Raw genomic sequence first — 23883 nt, 5'->3', positions numbered from 1 at the left:
GACTGCTATTATATTACAGTCCAAAAAGTTTCGTTGTTTTGTTAAATGCAAGCTATTGGGACACCAGATATGAGTGGTGGCACTGGGTAAGTGGGCACAGTATACTCTGTGAGCCTGACACACACGCTGGCAGACAACTAACTGCTATTCAATCTATTACAGTCAAAATTTTTTTGTTTTTTAAATGTACACTACTGTTACACCAGATATGAGTTGCACTGGTGTGACACTGTGCCCTGTATGCCCTGAAACACACACTCGTGAAGGAAACTGACTGTTATTATATTACAGTCCAAAAAGTTTTTTTGTTAAATGCAAGCTATTGTGACACCAGATATGAGTGGTGGCACTGGGCAAGTGGGCACAGTATACGCTGTGAGCCTGACACACGCTGGCAGACAACTAACTGCTATTCAATCTATTACAGTCAAAATTGTATTTTTTTTTTAAATGTACACTACTGTTACACCAGATATGAGTTGCACTGGTGTGAAACTGTGCCCTGGCAGGCCCTAAAACGCACACTCGTGAAGGAAACTGACTGCTATTATATTACAGTCCAAAAAGTTTTTTTTTTTGTTAAATGCAAGCTATTGTGACACCAGATATGAGTGGTGGCACTGGGCGAGTGGGCACAGTATACGCTGTGAGCCTGACACACACGCTGGCAGACAACTAACTGCTATTCAATCTATTACAGTCAACATTTTTTTTTTTTTAAATGTACACTACTGTTACACCAGATATGAGCTGCACTGGTGTGACACTGTGCCCTGGCAGGCCCTGAAACGCACACTCGTGAAGGAAACTGACTGCTATTATATTACAGTCCAAAACGTTTTTTTTTGTTAAATGCAAGCTATTGTGACACCAGATATGAGTGGTGGCACTGGGCGAGTGGGCACAGTATACGCTGTGAGCCTGACACACGCTGGCAGACAACTAACTGCTATTCAATCTGTTACAGTCAACATTTTTTTTTTTTAAATGTACACTACTGTTACACCAGATATGAGTTGCACTGGTGTGACACTGTGCCCTGGCAGGCCCTGAAACGCACACTCGTGAAGGAAACTGACTGTTATTATATTACAGTCCAAAATGTTTTTTTTGTTTTTTTTAAATGCAAGCTATTGTGACACTAGTGAGTGACTGGTGGCACTGGGCAAGTGGGCACAGTATATGCTGTGAGCTTGACACACAGGCTGGCAGGCAGGCAACTGCAATTACATTAAAAAAAAAAAGCAGACTGATGTTCTAGCCCTAAAAAGGGCTTTTTGGGGTGCTGTCCTTACAGCAGAGATCAGATGAGTCCTTCAGGACTGTAGTGGACACTGAATACACTAGCCTAGGTATCAATTTCCTTATCAAATCAGCAGCAGCTACACTGTCCCTACTCTCACTAAGAATGCAGCTTCACAATGAATGTAAAATGGATGCTGTCCAGGAGATGGGACGGTCTGGGAGGGAGGGTCTGCTGCTGATTGGCTGGAATGTGTCTGCTGACTGTGAGGTACAGGCAGGGTCAAAGTTTACTTAATGATGACGAATAGGGGGCGGACCGAACAGCGCATGTGTTCGCCGTCCGAGGCGAAGGCGAACAAGCGATGTTCGCCAGGAACTATTCGCCAGCGAACAGTTCGGGACATCACTACTCAGGAGTCTTCTGTTTTTAAATGTTCATATAGGTCCTCCCTTTCAGAGTCACATGGTATATACTTGACCAATCATAGAGTTGACAATTCTCTGTTAATTATGTAAGTTAGAGGCACCTATAGTAGGGGAGCCCCCATTTGCTGATTTAAACGTCAATCTTGAGAAAATGTAATTGATAGAGATTTATTGGTGATTCAAAGATGTCATATAGGGAAATATCCAATAGAGTCCATGGTTGGCGGAAGTGGCAACACGGATAAAACCGCCCGCCACTTCCGCCCTCCACTGTCATGAGGAAATGGTGGCTTGCAAATGAAATGTAATTGTGGTTAAAGGTGTCACTCACCCCCACCAGAAATACCTCAGCATCATTGGCCGCATGATACAACCCTCTGTCTGCTACATTTGCATCCCTTCCATATGGGTGTGGGAGGGATTGGGTATCCGGCGGGGGAGTGGCTACCAAGATGCAACAGACAGGAAACTGTGCGTCCATTGGAGAGTCCCCCCGATCTCCCGAAACCAAAAACAAAAGGAACCCTAATGACGGGGGGGATAAGTGAAAAAGGAACCTGCGATTGTCAAAAAGGGGTATGGAATAACCGGTCTGCGGTTGGCAGAAGTGACGAAATCGATCACCACCACCGCCCTGTGTCCCTTACCGGACACAGGACTATGCAAATGGCCAAAATAAAGTTAAATCCAGAAACTGGAATGGCGTAGATTGTAAAGAACATAAGTGGTTACTGCTAAAATAAGGACACTAATATAGGGGGGGTGGCCCTGAGATGAGAACTGTGCATCAGCCCAAACTCCTCCCAGTTGCATCCTCTTTCAAGTCTGCATCTTAAAGATGGAATTGAAAGGGAAAAAAACAAGGGGATAAACAGGTGGCATAACTAAAAGTGAAACACTCCATACAGGTTTTGTATTAAATATAAACCCACAAGTGATAGAGGGAGAAGGGATAAAAGGAGAGAGAAGAAAAACATAGGTAATCATTGGGCACATATGTTTCCTCACTAGTAGACATAGATGATGTTACAATTTACTTTCTCCAGAAGAATGTGTGCATACATAAAAAAAATAGAAAAATAATTATATTGAAAAATTAATGTTGCAAAGAATAATCAATTTGGAAAAAGAGGTTAAAAATGAATGCTAAAAATAAATGAGTAAAAGAGGCAGATATATGGTCTGAGGGTAAGGTAGATTAAATAAAATGGTATAGTTCAAAGTCAATATTTAAACCATTGGGCTGTAGGGTTCCAAGATTAAAAATCTACCTCAATTCATTTTGTCCCAGAATTTTATTAATATCGCCCCCTCTCCAATTTCCTAAAACTTTTTGTATGCCCATAAAATGAAGTCCTTTGGGGTTACTGTTATGTGCATTTTTAAAATGGTTTGATACACTATGCCCTACGTATCCCTTTTTGATGTTTCTTACATGCTCTTCTATCCTTGTGTGTAGTTTACACTTTGTGCGGCCCACATATTTCAGGCCGCATGGGCATTTTAATAAGTAAATTAAATTATTTGAATGACAAGTAATGAGACTTTTTATGGTGAATTCTTTGTTACTCTTGGGGTTCTTAAATGTTTCTATATGCCTATTTTTGTTGTTAGTGTTTCTGCATGCCAGGCACATACCACACCCAAAGAAGCCCTTCCTATTGTCAATCGGTTTTATGCTGCATTCTTTTTTAATATGATTTTTCACTAATAATTTTTTCATATTTGATGCCCCTCTAAAAATCATCTTTGGTTTCTCTGGGAGAATAGTGGATAAAATAGGGTCTTCCTTTAGGATAGACCAGTGCGTGTTAATAATTTTTCTTAATTGATGGTTGCCGTGACTATAGTTGCAGATGAGTCGTATGGCATCTTTAAACTCTGTTTTATTCCCATTCTCTTCCCTATTTGCCAATAGGGTCTCCCTTTTAATTCTCAGTACTTGATTTAAGTCATTCGTTAGGTCCTCTTGTTTAAACCCTTTCTCCAGCAAATTATCCTTTAATTTATGTGCCTGCTCAATAAATTTTGTTTCCTCAGTGTAGTTTCTCTTAATTCTAATAAATTGTGATTTTGGAATCCCTTTGAGCCAGGGAGTAAAGTGACAGCTAGTGGTGTGGATGAAACTTTTTACATCTACTTTTTTTAAATGCGTGCTCGGTTTAATCTTATTATCCTCAATAAAAATATTAAGATCCAATAAGTTGACGTTGGTTTTACTAAAATCCGTAGTTAAAACTATGCCCCAATCATTAACATTAAGTGTATTGATAAAACTTGTGAGTGATTCCTCAGTGCCCTCCCAAATAAAAAAATAAGTTATCTATGTACCGACGATAGGTAACGAGGCCCACCACCCAGCCAGCTCTGTGATGAATAAACTGGAGCTCCCAGTGTGCTATAAACAGGTTGGCATCGCTGGGTGCGAATCTTCAAATTCCCATTGCGGTTCCACAGGCTTGTAAATAAAAACTGCCATCATACTAAAAATAGTTGCTGGTTAAAATTAAGGGAATCCCCTTCATTATAAAATCGATGTGCTCTGGTGAAAAGTTACGTGATGGTTCCAAAAAGTGTCTTGTGGCGGCACAACCCCTATCGTGTGCAATAATGGTCTAAAGGTAGCTAACGTCTGCGGTTACCAGAAAACAGTTTTCATTCCAAATAAGTTTGTCAATGTGTCTCAAAATGTCCCCTGTGTCCTTCAAGTAGCTGGGTATCTTCTGGACGATTGGCTGTAGGCATTGGTCTATATACTCAGATAGTCTGCAGGATAATGACCTGATGCTTGAGACAATAGGTCTCCAGGGGGGTTGGGTGGGGTTATTGTGCACTTTTGGGAGGTGGTATAGTACCGACATTTTTGGGAAGTCTATTTTTAAGTAATTAAACTCTTTTTGATTCAGAATTTCCTTTTCATATCCTTCATTTAAGTAATTCTAATTAAAATATATATATATATTTGCATGCCAAAAACTAAGTCATACTCTCAGAGTCTTCTAAATATTAACTGTTTTTCTAACTCTCTGCAAATATTGAATTTAAAAGCTGGCTAGTTGAGCTAAGTAAATGCTTCTATATTGGTCATAGTGAAAAAATTACTGTCAGGAAATAAAGATGTCCTAATTCAGTTCTATTTAAAAAAAAAAAAAAAAACAGGGCATATTACTCGCTAACTCGACACTCTATGTAAAAATGCAAAAGCAACCAATACATGCATAAAGTACATTTGATCGTATCAAATGGCTTGATCTCCAGCATTTCTCCACCAAACTCTCCTTGTACCCATCTCAAATCTGACTTGCCCCAACTCTGCAACCTCCCTCTACAACTCCACTCTCTCCTCTCAACTAGACATCATAGCACCTCTTACATTTAAACGCAGCAAGCATGCCCAATTACAACCCTTGCACACCAAGCTGATCCGATATCTCCAAAAATGTTCAAGAACTGCTGAACGCTGTTGGAGAAAGTCTCACTCTGCACCTGACTTCCTCCACTATAAACTTATGCTGCACTCCTACACTCTGGCTCTTTCCTCTGCAAAACCTTCAATACCCTTATAACCACACTCTCCTGTGAACCCAAACGACTATTTCACACTTTTAATGCTCTCCTTTGCCCTGTTGCTCCTCCTCCTCCTACCACCCTGTCCGCCTCAAATTTTGCAACTCACTTCACTGAGAAGATTTCTACAATCAGGGAAGAGATCTCTAACCTCTACCCCTCCCCTTCCAATACATCACCCAACCCCACTCCCTTCGCTGTTCTATGCTCATTCGCACCTACTACAATGGAAGAGGTTGCTGCTCTGCTCTGGTCCTCCCGCATCACCACCTGTTCCCTCGATCCTATTCCCTCATATCTCATCCACACTCTATATCCCTCTCTTGCTCTTCCTCTCAGTAAAATTTTTAATCTCTCCCTTTCCTCCGGCACATTTCCTTCACCCTTCAAGCATGCAACCATAACACCGATTCTGACAAAGTCCAACCTTGATCCCAACTCCCCATCCAACTACTGCCCTATATCGCTACTGCCATTTGCCTCCAAGATCCTTGAGAGAGTTGTGTATGCAAGATTGACAGACTTCCTCGAATCCAACTCTCTGCTTGACCCGCTTCCGTCTGGATTCCGTGTTAGTCACTCTGTTGACACAGCTGTGACCAAAGTATCTAATGATTTAATCGTTGCTAAATCTTGCGGTTATTACTCTATCCTAATTCTCCTTGATCTTTCTGCTGCCTTTGACACTGTTGATCATCAACAGCTTCTTCTCATTCTCCATATTCTCGATCTACGGGATACTGCTCTCTCCTGGTGCTCCCCCTACCTCTCCCAGTGCTTTTTCAGTGTTTCTTTCTCTGGCTCTGCCTCTTCTCCCCAACCCCTTTCTGTTGGCATTCCCCAAGGTTCTGTCCTTGGTCCCCTACTTTTCTCTATCTATACAGCTTCCCTTGGTAAAAAATGTATCAGCTCATTTGGCTTCATTTATCATTTATATGCAGATAAAACACAAATCTACCTATCCTCTCCTGATCTCTCTCCGCCCATCTTGACTCGTGTCTCTGACTGCCTCTCCGCGAATTCCAACTGAATGACTGCTCACTTCCTTAAACTCAACCTGTCCAAAACAGAACTTCTGGTCTTTCCTCCCTCAAGTGTTGCTACTCCCGTGTCTGTCTCCTTTCAAGTCAACGGCGCCACCATCACCTCTACCTCACAGGCTCACTCTCTCTCCGACCTCTCCTTCACCCCTCATGTCGAGTCGATCACCAAATCCTGCCGATTCCAACTCAAAAACATAGCTCGCATCCGCCCATATTTAACACCCGATACAGCTAAGGTGTTGGTCCATGCCATCGTTCTTTCTCGCCTTAACTACTGCAATCCCCTGGTCAGTGTCTTACGTGTTCCCAGATTGCACCGCTGCAATTTTCATGTCCTCCCGCACCTCCCATGCTTCTGTAATTACATACATTGGCTTCCAGTTAGATTTAGGGATTAATTTAAGATTCTGGTGCTTGCCTACAAGTCCCTACATAATGCTGCTCCAACCTACCTATCGTCCCTAATACACAAATATGTCCCATCGAAGGCCCCTGTGCTCTGCCGAAGACCTACGCCTATTTTCTGTCCGTATTCCCACATCTGATGCTCACCTCAAAGACTTCTCCAGGGCTGCACGTTTTCTGTGGAACTCCCTTCCCTTCTTCGTTAGACTTTCACCCAGTCTCCACTCCTTCAAAAAATCTTTGAAAACAAACTTCTTCAGGAAAGCATATCATTTAAATTGTTAGCGGGTTTTTATCCTGCCCTTCCCCCCATGAATCCTCTCTTGCAACTGTCAAAAATAACCTACTAAGTTCTCAGTGATTACTTTTCTAGCAACCTATTTCATTACCCCTACTTTATACCCTTTGTGTCACTATATACCACTCCATCTGGCATGTAAGCTCATTGAGCAGGTCCCTTAACCTCTCTGTTCCTGTGCGTCCATTTGTCTGGTTACAATTACGTGTCTGTTAGTCCACCCATTGTACAGCTGGCACTCTTTAAATAATAAAATAATAATAATCATATACCAATTCTGTATAATTATGTGAGATGGGGTTACTAAAAATGGTTTGATCCTGCGCTATATCATCAGTTATACCATTGATGGCAAACATGTTTGAAAATCAACTTCTAATCTTCAAAATATTTATCACAGCAACATATTTGAAACTTGACAGGACTGGCAGGTCATTTTGGTACTGGGGGCTCCAGCCTGGGTTAGTCCTTCCAACTATGTCCCCTAGAATGAGAGGCTCCTAATTGGTCAAGCTATGTTTTGGTGAAGGCAGAACTTAAAGTTGATAATCTGGAGTGTGGAGATATCTCATATTTGACATTTGTAAGAATGTCAAATATGAGAATTGTTTTATTTATATTTTAGTTTTTTATATTTCTTTAAATGTAGAGCTATATAATGTAATAAAAAAAAAAATGGGCCAGTTCCAGCCAGTAGTGCCTCTTTAAATACTGAGAGACACATCTAGCAGAAAATAATTCACCCTTCTGTAGAAGATTTTAGCTTGTCTACTCTGATTTTTAGCATTAGTTGCATTTTTGTAGCGCCTTATAAATCATGCCACCTTTGAAAACTATCCTAGTCCCGTGTGCCAACATTTTACAACTTACTCCTAACTTTTTAACCACACGGTGATTTTTTACATTACTGAGGTTCAATTCAATACTTTTTTTTTTGCATAGACATTTTATAGGATTTTTTCGCTAACAGAGACAAAATAAAAGATATCAGTCAGTATAATAAACTTTGCATGCAGAGTGAGAATACATTACGCTGTATATTAATTGTGCAAATGTCTTTTGAACTAACTATGCTTGAATGCATGGTTTTCGACACCATCAGGCAAAAAGAGAATCAACCATGCCATTCAGGAAGTTAATTGTGGTTTTTGAGAAAGTGGACTGTACTTACCATGTTTAGACTGTTTATGAGACAGGAGATGATTCTCACATTGAGTAATTAAGCATTAGTTTTATGAAAGCTGAGTTACCGTATATACTCGAGTATAAGCCGACCCGAATATAAGCCGAGGCCCCTAATTTTACCCAAAAAAACTGGGAAAACTTATTGACTCGAGTATAAGACTAGGGTGGGAAATGCAGCAGCTACTGGTACATTTCTAAATAAAATTAGATCCTAAAAAAATTATATTAACTGAATATTTATTTACAGTGTGTGTATATAATGAATGCAGTGTGTGTGTGTATGCAGTGTGTGTATGAGTGCAGTGTGTATGAGTGCAGTGTGTATATAATGAATGGAGTGCAGTGTGTGTGTATGAGTGCAGTGTGTGTATAATGAATGCAGTGCAGTGTGTGTATGAGTGCAGTGTGTGTGAGTGCAGTGTGTGTGAGTGCAGTGTGTGTGTGTGTATGAATGCAGTGTGTGTATGAATGCAGTGTGTATATAATGAATGCAGTGCAGTGTGTGTATGAGTGCAGTGTGTATGCAGTGTGTGTATGAGTGCAGTGTGTGTGTGTATGAGTGCAGTGTGTATGCAGTGTGTGTGTGTATGAGTGCAGTGTGTATGCAGTGCAGTGTGTGTATATGAGTGCAGTGTGTATATGAGTGCAGTGTGTATATGAGTGCAGTGTGTATGAATGCAGTGTGTTTATAATGAATGCAGTGCAGTGTGTGTATGAATGCAGTGTGTGTATGAATGCAGTGTGTGTATGTGTGAGTGCAGTGTGTGTGTGTGTGAGTGCAGTGTGTGTGTGTGTGAGTGCAGTGTGTGTGTGTGCAGTGTGTGTGTGTGAGTGCAGAGCATTGGTGGGGGGTGGGCATTTTATTAATTATTATTTAATTATTATTTTAATATTTTTTTTAATGTTATTATTTTTTTTAGGTAACTATTTTTTTTCTTTTAGTATTAATTGTATTATTTTTTTTATGTTATTATTTTAATATTTTTTTTATTATTATTATTTGTTTTATTATTAATATTTTCATTTTTTCGTCCCCCCTCCCAGCTTGTTAGCTGGCCAGGGAGGGGGGCTCTCACTCCCTGGTGGTCCAGTGGATGGGCTGTAGGAGGGGGCTGTCAGGAAGCTATAACTTACCTTCACAGCAGCTCCTGTCAGCTCCCTTCTCTCTCCTCCGGTGCGTGCAGCTCCCAGGTCAGCTCCCTCTGCAACTCTCGCGGCCGCGCGGAGCGTTGCCACGGTAACCCGTGGCAACGCTCTGACCCCGCAGCTCTCGCGAGAGTTGCAGAGGGAGCTGACCTGGGAGCTGCACGCACCGGAGGAGAGAGAAGGGAGCTGACAGGAGCTGCTGTGAAGGTAAGTTACAGCTTCCTGCCAACCCCCGGTCCATGTCTGTATTATGGCAATGTAAATTGCCATAATACAGACAACTGACTCGAGTATAAGACGAGTGGGGGTTTTTCAGCACAAAAAATTTGCTGAAAAACTCGTCTTATACTCGAGTATATACGGTATGTTAATTCTCTCCCTATCAATTTTGTATTTTCAAGAGATATCCTCTGGTGTGATCATTACATTGCTCATTTTAAATGTAATAACAAGATGAAAGATTTATAAATGTGTAAACATTATTTAGAATATTGGGAATTTATTTGATTGCATATGAGTACAGGTCCGGACTTGGAAAAAAATGTAAAGGTAGATCAGTATGAGGGGTTAGGGACAGAGGGGGGTGGCGTGTTATGTCATCAACAATGAAATCCACACCACCTGAAAGTGAGTATGTTAGTTTGCTGTCCTTCCAAGGCATCTCATGAGCAGAGCCCTGCTGAAGAGCTCTCACATGAGAACAATGTCCTGTATTTGTTTTACATGGCACAGCTCTGCATTTGCTGGTGACTTGTCTCTGGTGACCCTATAAGAGGACAAAAGGGTGTTGTGCATGTGTAAGGAGCTGTCTGTGGTGCTGTATGTAGTTGGAGGCTGATTGCGTGTGCGTAAATGCAACTGTTTATGGTGTTGTGTGTTTGTGTGGGTAAAGGATTTGCTTGTAGTGTATTATGTGTGGATAGGAACACATTTACAGCCAGTGTTTCCACTGGCTGTAAAGTGTATGCGTCTAGGTGCTGTAGATATTGTGTATGTGTTTGTCTATTTAGCTGTTGTAGAGAGAGAGAGAAAGCATGTGTGTTTATTTGTCTTTGAGGTGTAGTGTTCATAGAGGGTGTAGTCTGGATGTATTTGTACAGGGGGTTGTGTAGGTGTATATAGGGGCTGTAGCATGTGTGTACAGGGGGTGTTGTGTGCATGTTTATCTATAGGGGCTGTCGTTTGTGTGTACAGGTAAGTGTTATAGGTCCTTTTTAATGCTTTATTCACCGGTGTCATTTCTAGAGAAGTGATGGTTCCTTTTTAACCAATTAATAAGATGTTCTATGCCGTCCTGCACAGAATTGACTTTTACTCAATTAGCCCAGCATGGGATGACTTACAGTAATGGTATGAGCAGGGTTCAATCCCTGCTCACGCCAGGGAGACTCACGTATCAGCCAATACCTAGAGTCTGTTCCTTTTCAGCTGGAGCCATATTTAGTGGTGCCAGACTAACAGATGAGCTGCATACTTCCCTTTAAATACTTTTCACTTACTGCACTTGAGCACAGTGCGATCAACAGCTATATCATTTAGGCAGCAGCATTATAGGGAGATGCCACTAGAAGATCACAGACTGCTCTACGTTTAGGGTTAGTGTTATGGAAAGGTAAGGGTTAAAGATGGGTTAGGATTAAAGGTACACTATAGTCACTAAAATAACTTTAACTTAATGGAGCAGTTTTGGTGTATAGATCATGCAGTCTCACTGCTCACTTCTCTACCATTTAGGAGTTAAGTCGCGTTGTTTATGTAGCCCTAGGCACTCCTTGCATGTGACTTGCATAGCCTTCCTAAACACTGCCTGTAAATCAACATTTAAAGTTTACCCTTCCTCTATTCCAAATTATGTTTAATTTAGAATAACTTGTCTCCTGCTGTGTTAATAGCTTGCTAGACCCTGCAGGAGCCTCCTGTTGTAATTAAAGTGCAATTAACAGAGCAGGAGATAAAGTTCTGTTTTGATACAGAACTTGGGAAATTACCTCTGTAATTAAGGAGCTAAGTATCAATATATTTTTGTGGCAAAAAATGTCCAAACTCATCGAGTCACTGGAAGAAAAAACGTGATGAAGATGAATTATGTAAGAGTTTAAGATAATGTGCATATATGTAGTTATTGATTATTAAGTAATGTACTATGGCTTTTATGTTTTGTTCAACAGAGCTTTAGGTGCTACTATTATGTGCTCTTATTTGATTATGGTTGATGTATTATGGATGTACAATTGATATGGTTCTCTGGAGCAAAAAAATAGTAGTATTGCAGAGGTTTGGTGTTTTAGGATTGCATTGGTTTAGAGTTCTGCAGTGATGGCACCATCTAAATTTAGTGTGGCTTGCTCCAAAGGCACCACCAGCACTAATGCCAACCACCATAAATATATATGATGTCATAGCTACATGAAAATTCCACAAATGTAAAACTGTGAAATAACAGTGTGTGTTCTTGCAGGCACTGCGGAATCTTAATCATCTTAAGCGAAAATTAATTGAATGGTGGATTTACGTAATGTGCTTCTGAACATTTTCTGAACTTCTTTATTGTAACTTTTTTGACTTTTAAAGTGGCACTGTCACTGTCTCTGGACTTTACATGACTTCCAAAGACCCCCAATGGTGTCATCGCCTCTGGGTGTCCGGTGGCCACGGGCGGCAGGCAAAGGCGAGTTTTCCCTCATGGGTGCTGCCAACCTCTTCTGGTGGGTCCTCTTATGCGCCTGTTTTTTCAGCTGCCAGGAGCCAACATTACTGCTGTACTTTTGTGCATACACGAGAGTACAGTATTGAGGTGTATGGAGGGTTCCGCAAGACCTTGGGATCCTCCACAGACAGAGCCAATTTCCCTGCAGCTGTCACTGTGGTACCTCCGCCCATTGTCAAGATGTGTCAGGCGGAGGAAAAATACTGAGATAAAGCAGTTCCTACTTTGTCTCAGTATATCGTTTGACTGGATTGGAATTTCAATGCAATTCCTACATAGTCAATATGAGTATTTCATAAAGATTATATCTTGAAATACTATTTTTTCAAAGGGTGGGGCTGTTTTAAATGGTAAATTTAAAAAAACACAAGGTCCACTGTTTGCATCATTCTTTTATAATAATGAAACAGAGGAATTTATAACACACATAAGGAACACTATAGTCACCTAAACAACTTTATCTTAATGAAGCAGTTTTAGTGTATAGATCATGCCGCTCAGGTTTTACTGCTCAATTCTATGTCATTTAGGAGTTAAATCACTTTGTTTCTGTTTATGCAGCCCTTGCCACACCTCCCCTGGCTATGATTGACACAGCCTGCATGAAAAAAAACTGGTTTCACTTTCAATCAGATGTAATTTACCTTAAACAATTTTATCTCTTGCTCTGCAAATACAACTTTAATCACACGCAGGAGGCTCTTACAGGGTCAAGCAAGCTATTAACAGCAGGGGATAAGAAAATCTAAATTAAACAGAACTTAGGATAAACTTTAGATGACTCCTTACAGGAAGTGTTTAGGATGGCTGTGCAAGTCACATGCAGGGAGGTGTGACTAGGGTTCATAAACAAAGTGATTTTAATCCTAAATGGCAGAGAATTGAGCTGTGAGGCTGCAGGGGCATGATCTTTACACCAAAACTGCTTAATTAAGCTAAAGTTGTTTTGGTGACTATAGTGTTCCTTTATTTTAAAATGCTCAGTTTTTTCTGGGTATCTAGATGTTGCTTGTCTGTATTCTAAACTCGCATTGTAAGTTTCTTTGGCTATATTTGAGACAGTAATGTACTATGTATTTCTGTATGTGGTTACTTTTTGAGAGAGGTAGGCAACTGGGCAGAATTCCAAAAAGATCATTGCTTTGGGCAACATGATCTGTATCCAGTGAAAGAATTGTCATCAGGCAAAGTGAAAACATATTTAGCATAATAAATTATAAATAAATGGTACCTTTTGATTATCATTTTTATTTTAGCTACAACCTCAAGATGGGGTCACAACAGTCAGCATCGGAATTACATTTTGAAGGAAATGACTAATTTTGCAAATGTTAAATGATGTGAAGGGGACTTAGAGACCAGCATTAAGATGTGTACATGTAAAATGTTTCAGGCTGCAACTTTAAATTAAATAAAACCGCTCTGACTATTCCTATTCTTAGGGGAAAATCTTAGAACTATATGAAAGAAAAAGATTGACAGACAAATACAAAAAGCATACTTGTCAATGACAGACTTACCGTTACAAGATTGGTTATGGAAGAATTGTTTTTTTTTTTTGCTGAAACATTTAATAATCAAAAAGCCTAATAGTTAAAGAAAAAGAAAAATGTATATACAGCAAAACCAATTACTTTGTGCATTCTGAAATGTTTAACCAAATAGTTTCTTTACATAGTTCTAACCTAGAGAGGGCTCTGGAGCAAGGTTTTTGGGTGGCCTCAGTATTACAAAAATGGGCAGGTTAATTCCCATCATTGTACAAGTTTGACAATGCTTTGCCAGCTAGGAATCTACCATTTACCTATCCATACTGGGTTGTATTTAGCACTGAGCACTGTTTGTGTGTTTAAAAGTAAGCTTGTTTTTGTATGTAGTATGTGTGTGAATGTAGGGGTGTATATGTTTTTACTGTTAGCATTTTAATGCAGTTGTGTGTTTTATGTACTGTTGCCATATGAAAGCAGTGGTGTATTTGTATTTGTTCAGACTCATGGGAAATATTGAATATTTCAAAAAGAATAAATAAATATACACACATACATAAACAAATATGTAACTCTAGCTTGACACATATAACATAAGTGTGCCTTGGTCTTTTTTAAACAATTGATGCATAATCAAGCACCTTCACATTTCTTCTGATTAATGAAACCATGCTTCTCTAATGTCGGTTTTGCCATTAAGTAGCGATTGATATTTTGACCCCATTTTTGCTTTTCTGTTGTGGCACTGAAACGGTTACAACATTTTGCAAATAATGTGTTATGCAGTATTCAAAACATTTGTTAGTCTAATAAGTTAAACTATGGCATTATTACTATTTACCTCACACTCACCTACATGTCTGAGCATGTCTGAGGTACAATCAGACAGGGCATTTTTCACAAATGACCGAAGTCGCAGACATACTCAGCTGCACTCAACAACCAGACAGGCAGAAATCATTCATTATCAATGAATAAGTCTATGTTGTGGTAGAAAGTGAGGAAAAATTATAGGGCTGCAGTATTGTATGGTGTATGATTGCCATTTATAATGGGAAGTTCCATGTTAACTGTACCCTCTCCCAATGTCCATATACTATTTTACTTGTATCATTTCAAAAAAATAATAATCATTTGTAATCTTTATAATGACAATTATCTAATGGGGTGCTGCCCTAAGTGTCCCTATCAAAGAGCCACGACTGCCATGTATGCAAAACGTGCAAGGCTCAATATGTCAGTTAAACTTTTTCAGGATGTCACTAGTCAGGCCTCAGCCACATGTACGCATGAACATTCACAATTTTTTAAGGGAGAGTACAGAACGTCGGGATTTTCATGATACAAAGAACACAACCTGGAAGCCTAAACTCCAAACGAGATTTAAATAAAAAAAATTAATTACAATAATAACAAAAATAAAAGTAAAATCTGGTTGTTAATGGGATCTAATATATCTAATTTCAATAGATATATTTTGTGCATTTTGTTTATACCCTTTTATCATTTGTCTTATTTATTTTGTTTCTTTCTTTTTGAAAACATCTGTAACAAAGCTGACTCTAATTTTCTTTTCTTTTTTTTTATGTTATGATTTGAAATTGTGCTCCTTGCTTAATTTACCATAAATACAGTGAGATACAAATTTTAATTCAGTCTTCTTTTTACAAAACAAAAGTTAATTCAATCAGGGCAATGCCACTTGTGAGTTTGTTGCAGGAGCATATCCTAAGTTGCAATAAAATATAATGAACCCAATGTGTTTGCAATTAAACAAGGCAATATCTTTTCTAGGGATATTCATTGCTTGAAACTGGGATATGGAACTAATCGTGGAGTTAGGTTGATATCTATTACTTCACAATATAATATGCATATTCATCTTTATTTGCTTGCTTATATTCTGAGTTATTTTATTGTTGTTTATAATTTGCTAGCATCTATTTTGGGGTGTGAGAATCTTACTAAGACAGTCCAGGTTTAGATAATTACTGTGTGCTTGTAAATTTAAACATCAGAAGTTGCTGACGGTATGACACATGCATGCCTGCTTATGAGTAAGTACTCTAACAATTACTAAATGCAACAAGTTAATTGTTGCTTGTTCGAATCATGCTGCCTATTTAAATAACTGCTTTGTTATAGTATAACTTTAAAGGAAAACTCAAAGCACCATGCAACCGGTGTAGTAGTTATGGTGCCAGGATTGCCCTGGCGCCCCTCCCCATATAGGAAAGCATTGGGAGGCTATTGCACATGTGCGGCAAAACGCTGTGCTGCGCCAATCAGCCTCTTATAATAGACATGCATTAGATGAATGCATTGCTATGGGTGGAGCGTTTCGTATCTCTGAGCAGCACTGAGATAGGAACACCTCTTGTGGCCTTCTGACTAACTGCTACTAGAGGTGAAAGTTCCTAGGCAGAAATGTTTTCTCTGAAAAGGCAGTGTTTACATTGAAAAGCCTGTAGGGACAGGCCACATGACGGAAATATTCCGTCATGATTCCCTTTTATGTCTGAAGTTGTGTCCTTAAGGGGTTAAGCTCTAGTTGTTCTGGTGACTCTAGTGTCCTTTTAAGTACTTTTGTTACAAGTAAAGTTCAAATGAAAATTTAATTTAACAAGTGGGACCAAGTGTTCATAAGTATATTTATCTATTACCATGTGATACCGACTTATTATTCTTGGTACAAATAATAAATACATCTGCTTGCAATGTACCCTTCTACCATCGGATAGCTGCTTGATAACACATAAATAAGTATAAAAGCTCCTTTGTGTGAGTCATGTTTGCTATTCTGGGTAGAGTATGCAAATACATACAGTTTTCGTGATAATGCAATACAAGATTGAAAATTAAGAACATGCTACAAACTTTTACATGAGGCTTTTCTTATATTATATGATATTATATTATATGATGCCTTTTTCACATTCAAATAACACATCTTGGCAGCAGAATCAGTCTCCTCATCATAGCAGTAATTCATTGTACTACATACCGTATCCACTCAATGTATTCTGGCAAACACTAGGTTAATTTTACATAATTTTGGAATTTAATGAATTTGTTGCTATATTGCTACCCCTGCTGTATTTAGGAAAAGACTGAGGTCATTCAAGGTATGATGACTATAATTCTACCAATTACCTATGTTATGGTGCCAAGGGTTGGGTTTTGCATTTTTCATTTTCCAAAATTTGAGTCCTGCATTCATGGCAGGTAAGATAAATATAGAATAACTAGCTTGACAAGGGATGTAAGCAAATGGCAGGGATCAAGGTAATGGTAAACAATAACCACATTTTGATTTCCTGTTATATAAGAATCTTTTTAGTTAGTTGCATACATATTTATTATTGTTTATTTCTGCCAGTAGTCCGGCTTCTATTTTCAAAACCACAGAAAATAAACTCAACCAGGTCAAGTGAGTTCGGAAATGAAACACTGAGCTAATTCACAGAAGGGCACATTAAAATGTTCATGTTAGAAGTAGATTTAATTTTTTTCTTTGGAGACCTTCAAGAAGCATAAAGTAATCATTTTATATTAACGTACATAAGCACAGTGTTTTTGATTTACTTATTTTTTTGTATCTTATGCATAACCTTTAAAAATAAAACTGTGAAAATGTAATTACTTTAAATGTATTCAGTCCTTTTGGTATTTGTAGGTGCTGCAGTTGCTTTGTAGCATTGTATTTGTGTGTATATGGGCTGTTATATTGTATATGTTCATGAATAGTTTGTTGCATTGTGTATGATACCTATGAATGTGGGCTGTGTATTGGGGCTGCTAGTGGAATTGTGTGTGTGTGTATGATATGTCACATTGTGTGTGTGGTGGTGTGTGTGGGGCTCAGGGCCGGCGCCACCTGTAAGGCGACCTAGGCAGCCGCCTAGGGCGCAACTTACCAGGGGGCGCCGGATCCCTGTCCCCGCTGCGCCTCCTCATGCTGCGCCGCCTGAGCGCTTTAGCAAGCCCCAGGCGGCGCAGCACTGCTGCATGGAGGGCGGCCGGGTTTATGACCGGCAGGAGGGAAGCGCAGAGCGCTCCCTCCTGCCGGTCTCTCCATGTAGAGTGGCCGGGCAGCGCGGAACGCGGGACAGGAACCTTTGTTTCCTGTACCCGCCGCCGGCGGAATGACAGGAAGTGCTCACTCAGTGAGCATTTCCTGTCATTCCGCCGGCGGCCGGGTACAGGAAACAAAGGTTCCTGTCCCGCGTTCCGCGCCGCCCGGCCACGCAGCATGGGCAGGAGGGAAGGGTAAGGACCACTAGGGGGGGGGGGGTTTAAGGACCACTAAGGGGGGGGGGGGGTTTAAGGACCACTAAGGGAGGGGGTTAAGGACCACTAAGGGGGAGGGGGGGTTTAAGGACCACTAAGGGGGGGAGGGGGGGGGTTTAAGGACCACTAAGGGAGGGGGGGTATAAGGACCACTAAGAGAGGAGGGGGGGGGGGGTATCGGGACCACTAAGGGAAGGGGGGGGGGAAATAAGGACCACTAAAGGGGGGGGTGGTATAAGGACCACTAAGGGAGGGAGGGTGTATAAGGACCACTAAGGGAGGGGGGGGTATAAGGACCACTAAGGGGGGTATAAGGACCACTAAGGGAGGGGGGGTATAAGGACCACTAAGGGAGGGGGGGTATAAGGACCACTAAGGGAGGGGGGGGTATAAGGACCACTAAGTGGGGGGGGTATAAGGACCACTAGGGGAGGGGGGGTATAAGGACCACTAGGGGAGGGGGGTATAAGGACCACTAGGGGAGGGGGGGTATAAGGACCACTAGGGGAGGGGGGGTATAAGGACCACTAGGGGAGGGGGGGTATAAGGACCACTAAGGGGGGGGGGGGTTAAGGACCACTAAGGGAGGGATGGGGGGGTATAAGGACCACTATGGGATGGGGGGGTATAAGGACCACTATGGGATGGGGGGGTATAAGGACCACTAGGGGAGGGGGGGATAAGGACCACTAGGGGAGGGGGGGATAAGGACCACTAGGGGAGGGGGGGTAAGGACCACTAGGGGAGGGGGGTATAAGGACCACTAGGGGAGGGGGGGTATAAGGACCACTAGGGGAGGGGGGGTATAAGGACCACTAGGTGAGGGGGGGTATAAGGACCACTAAGGGGGGGGTTAAGGACCACTAAGGGAGGGATGGGGGGGTATAAGGACCACTATGGGATGGGGGGGTATAAGGACCACTATGGGATGGGGGGGTATAAGGACCACTAGGGGAGGGGGGGATAAGGACCACTAGGGGAGGGGGGGGATAAGGACCACTAGGGGAGGGGGGATAAGGACCACTAGGGGAGGGGGGATAAGGACCACTATGGGAGGTTGGGGGGGATAAGGACCACTATGGGAGGTTGGGGGGGGATAAGGACCACTAGGGGAGGGGGGATAAGGACCACTAAGGGGGGTAAGGACCACCAAAGGGGGGTAAGGAGGGAGGACTACTAAGGAGAGGGGAGGAGGGTGATTACCACTAAGGGGGTGGGGGGAGTAGGGGAAGGTCTACTAAGGGGTTTGGGAGAGGGAGGACCACTAAGGGGTTTGGGAGAGGGAGGACCACTAAAGGGGAGGGGGGAGTGAGAAGACCACCAAGGGGGACTGCAGAGGGACAGGGGGCCAAGGGAGAGCACTAAGTGACAGAAGGGGAGAACACGGAGGGACAGAAGGGAAGGGGAAATCAATAGTTGAGGGGAGAGCACTATGAATTTTTTTTTTTAAAAAGAAAGCTGTTCCCATCTCAGTCCCTATCCTACCCCACAAACCCTCTCTTTTACACTACACACATACACAATGCATCCCCCCCACACACACACAGAAACATACAATGCATTCCTACTCACACACAGACACACCCGAAACACACAATTCATCCCTTACGTTCTCTTACATAATTAATGCACCCCTTACAGACACACACTGCATTCAATTACATACACAGAAACAAACCTTGCACCCCTTACACACACACACCCAGAAACATACAATGCATTCCTTGCACGCAAACACACACTACATCCCCTATAAACACACTACATCCCTTACACAAATTGCACACATAAAACATCCCCAACTCATGGATGGGCCATGTAGGTGGATTTATGGGTGGGCATTGTAGGCGTATGCCCCCTGGGGGCCAAGACCTTGAGCTGTGTAAGGGGCCCTAAAAAAATGGAGCTGCTTCCTGTTCGTTAATTGTTGTGAGCACTGTTAAAAACAGTCTCCAGAGAGCCTCTTCTACACCAGACCTGTGGAGCCAGACTGAGCCCATCATCAGCCTCTTGTCCTCATCTGGTGGTAAGTAGGCAATCCAATATATTATTAGTGGCACTAATCTCTAATTTACCTCACATTAAATGGATACTATAGTCACCAGAAGCACTACAGCATAATGTAGTGGTTCTGGTGTCTATAGCCTGTGCCTGTAGGCTTTTTAATGTAAACACACTGTCTTTTCAGATAAGACACTTTGTGAAGACTGGCGTTGGCCCATATGGCAGAGCATATGGGCGGGGCATTGTGATGTCACATGGTGGGCTGGACATATGGGGGGGCGGCAAAATTTTTTTTGCCTAGGGCGGCAAAAATCCTTGCACCGGCCCTGGTGGGGCTGCTTGTGCTATTGCATGTAAGAGGCTGGGGTTGTGTGCGTGTATGTGGATTGTCAGTGCGGTTGTGCTTGTGGGGACCGTGTGTGTGTGTTTGTGTGTGGCTTGTTTGTATTAATTTTGTGACGGGGAAGCTTCTTTTGTAGCTCTGTTTATATCTAGCATTGTGGGTGGCTTCCCTGGATTCCAGTGGGGACCAGGCTGGTCAGGTACAGGTCTAGGGAAGGATTTGTGATAGCTGCTGCTGGCTGATCTACTCCAATGCCGATTGCGTGTTCACAATAGTGGGGAGGAAGTGATCTGGGAGTGATCTAAGTGCTGCAGTGCATACATTGAGAATTGTCACTCACCACTCGGTTTGCACTAGCAGATATCTGAAGTCCTACTGAGACTTGTTTTTAAATATAAGATGCATAGCTTCCTTTTACACATACAAGGCATTAGAGGGCACCAATATACCGTATGTGGCAGATATACTAACCGACATAAGTTGTACTGGGGCAAAGGGGTTAATCATGGACACCGATGCTTGCAGTTACTTAGCCAATTGTGGCCCCATTTACCATCCATTTATAAAGGTGCCTTGCAAATCAATCATCATAGTAACAATGTGCAAGGTGACTGTGACAGAGGGCTTCCTTACATCATGCATTGTAGGACATGGAGTGTCCCTTTACCCAAACCTTGTAGCCCTAACACAACACAGGTCCTGAGCTGTTTTTTTTTTTTTTTTTTACCACAGACAGAGTGCAGCTCCTGAACCTATTATCCAAAGTATAGTTCAGGTCTGGAACCCATAAACACAGACAGACAATGCAGACTTCCTATATCGTTTACCCCAGACATAGCAAATACTGTATCCTGAAACTCCAGATGTAGGAAAATATTTCTACTCAGACACGTGATTATTCCATTATCTTTTTATCCATTAAGTGTTGAATATAAACATGTTTGATAATTACGTTATAGGCAGTGTTTAAAAAAAAAAAAAAAAGTTAATGCACAACTGCATTTTTAATTATTGCACTTAATTCAAAACCATTGATTAAAAAGAGAATTTGAAAATCAAGCCTATCTATAGCATAACATATAGTTTACTATTTTTTTTATTCATTTAGTTCTCCTTGAAAAGTAATCTGGTCTTCAATGTCTCTTTTGTTTTGCAGGACACACGGGACGGTTATTAAAATCGTTATGTTTCACCAGTCTATCTTTCCTGCTGCTGCACATCATCTTTCATATTACAATAGCTAGCCTTGAAGCCAGAAAAAACATTGATCCAAATTTCAATTGTGAGTATATCAAACATATGGCTAAGTAAGGTATAATTTGTTGACTTTAAACTTTGAAATTACAGTTTGTCCTTATAAACTGTATTATGAATTTATTTTCCCATGCCAAGGGTTTATTTTAATATTTTGTAAAAACTATTTGATGTTCAATTATGTGCTGCAAGTTGAATGTCATTATTAATTCAGTTTGTTTAAAGGGACACTATGGGTACCCCGACCACTTTATCTCACTGAAGTGGTCACTGTAATGCAAATAATTGCAATTTTAGAGAAACTGCAAAGTTTATATTGAAGGGTTAAAACTGCCTCTAGTGGTTGTCTGCCATATAGCCACTAGAGGTTCTTCCTACTGTTTCACAGAGTTTAACTCTGTAAAACGATGCTGGACGTAATCACTCTGTACATGAGGACATCCAGCATCCTCAAACCCCCATAGTAAAGCATTTATACAATGCGTTCCTATAGGGAAGGCCTAATGCAAGCGCAGCACTTCCCGCACATGTGTATTAGGTTCCTCCTTGCCTGACATCGAAGGTGGCAGAAACAGAACCAGCATCGAAGGAGCCCTGCGCTGGACAGAGGTAAGTGTTTAAAGGGTCTTTATTTGCCCTCTCTATTATTATTTGTATGTGCTATCCATAGTTACATTTTCATATGATTGATATTTTTATTGCATTTGAATTTATTATATCTCCATTCTTGATGTACTATTTTGAAAACAGCCATTTTGAGTGCAACCTACTGTGCATCATAAATTGTATACCGTATATACTCGTGTATAAGTCGATCTCATGTATAAGTCGAGTGCAGTTTTGTGACCAACAATTGTGAAATATGCTATGCCTCGTGGATAAGTCGAGGGTAAAACTTGGGGCTATGAAATTCTGTGATTTTTATAATTATATACACACACACTCATACAAACACACACACTGCATTATATACACACACACTCATACAAACACACACTCTGCATTACACACACACTCATATAAACAATCTGCATTATACACACACACTCATACAAACACACACTCTGCATTATATTCACACACTCATACAAACACACACTTTGCATTATATACGTACACTCTGTGTGTATATAATGCAGTGTGTGTGTGTGTGTATATATAATGCAGAGTGTGTGTGTGTGTGTTTGTATGAGTGTGTGTATAATGCAGATGGTTTGTATGAGTGTGCGTGTTTATATGAGTGTGTGTGTGTATAATGCAGATTGTTTGTATGAGTGTGTGTTTGTATGAGTGTGTGTGTATATAATGCAGTGTGTGTTTGTATGAGTGTGTGTGTATATAATGCATAGTGTGTGTGTGTGTGTGTATATATATAATGCAGAGTGTGTGTGTGTGTATATATAATGCAGAGTGAGTGTTTGTATGAGTGTGTGTTTGAGTGTTTGTGTGTGTGAACTGGGTGGTGAACTTTATTATTTTCAATTTTGTTATTTTAATATTTTAATTTTTTTATTTTAATATTTATTTAAAAAAAAATTAAGTATTTTTTTATTTTATTATTTAATTTTTATTTTATTTTAATGTAATTTTTTTATTGTAATATTTTTTTATTTTCGGCCCCCCTCCCTGCTTGATATATGGCCAGGGAGGGGGGCTCTCATTCCCTGGTGGTCCAGTGGAATGGCTGTTTAGGAGGGGGCTGGCAGAGAGCAGTAACTTACCTTTCCTGCAGCTCCTGTCAGCTCCCTTCTCTCACCTCCGGTCCGGCCAGCTCCTCTGTCAGCTCCCACTGTAAGTCTCGCGGTCTCTCGCGGCTCTCGCGAGACTTACAGTGGGAGCTGACAGAGGAGCTGGCCGGACCGGAGGTGAGAGAAGGGAGCTGACAGAGCTGCAGGAAAGGTAAGTTACTGCTCTCTGCCAGCCCCCAACAGGACCGCCGGGCTTGTAATGAGCCCGGCGGTCCTGGTCTGTATTATGGCAATGTAAGTTGCCATAATACAGACATTAACTCGAGTATAAGTCGAGTTGGGGTTTTTCAGCACAAAAAATGTGCTGAAAAACTCGACTTATACTCGAGTATATACGGTAATTACTTTTTGCTATACTTCAATAAAAAAAACAATAAAGGAAAATAAATATGTATTTTAAGTAGTATACCTATTTACCCATTAGCTATTTTTTACAGTGGCATAAGAATACATGTGTAATTACCTACTATTTTCTGTTTTTTGGCTTTTTTTTGTATTAATTATTAAAGGAATGCTATAGGGTCGGGAACACAAAAATGTAGAAGAACATTATCTAGCCCCCTTTAGTCCAGTCTGCTGGTGCTGACTCTGTCTCTAATTTGCCTCCTTGACAGACCTCATCAGAAGTGATGATCTCAGCGAATCACAATGCTTTTCCATGGGGGCAAAGCCAAACACTACCCTGGCCAATCAGTATCTCCTAATAGAGATGCATTGAATCAATGCATCTCTATG

At 41.0% G+C, this 23883-nt stretch overlaps 1 protein-coding gene across 1 annotated transcript in view; it reads left to right on the top strand.

The window, feature by feature from the left end:
• PIEZO2 (piezo type mechanosensitive ion channel component 2) overlaps window positions 1-23883 on the top strand; it is a 409694-nt gene that overhangs the window by 168002 nt on the left and 217809 nt on the right. The window contains exon 3 of the mRNA XM_063451573.1: window positions 21303-21428. Within this exon, the coding sequence (XP_063307643.1) occupies window positions 21303-21428 (126 nt within the window). The remainder of the gene's footprint in view (window positions 1-21302; window positions 21429-23883) is intronic.

The sequence above is a fragment of the Pelobates fuscus genome, chromosome 4 (assembly GCF_036172605.1).
Source record: "Pelobates fuscus isolate aPelFus1 chromosome 4, aPelFus1.pri, whole genome shotgun sequence".
Lineage (NCBI taxonomy): Eukaryota > Metazoa > Chordata > Amphibia > Anura > Pelobatidae > Pelobates > Pelobates fuscus.
This window is presented reverse-complemented; position numbering and strand designations above follow the sequence as displayed.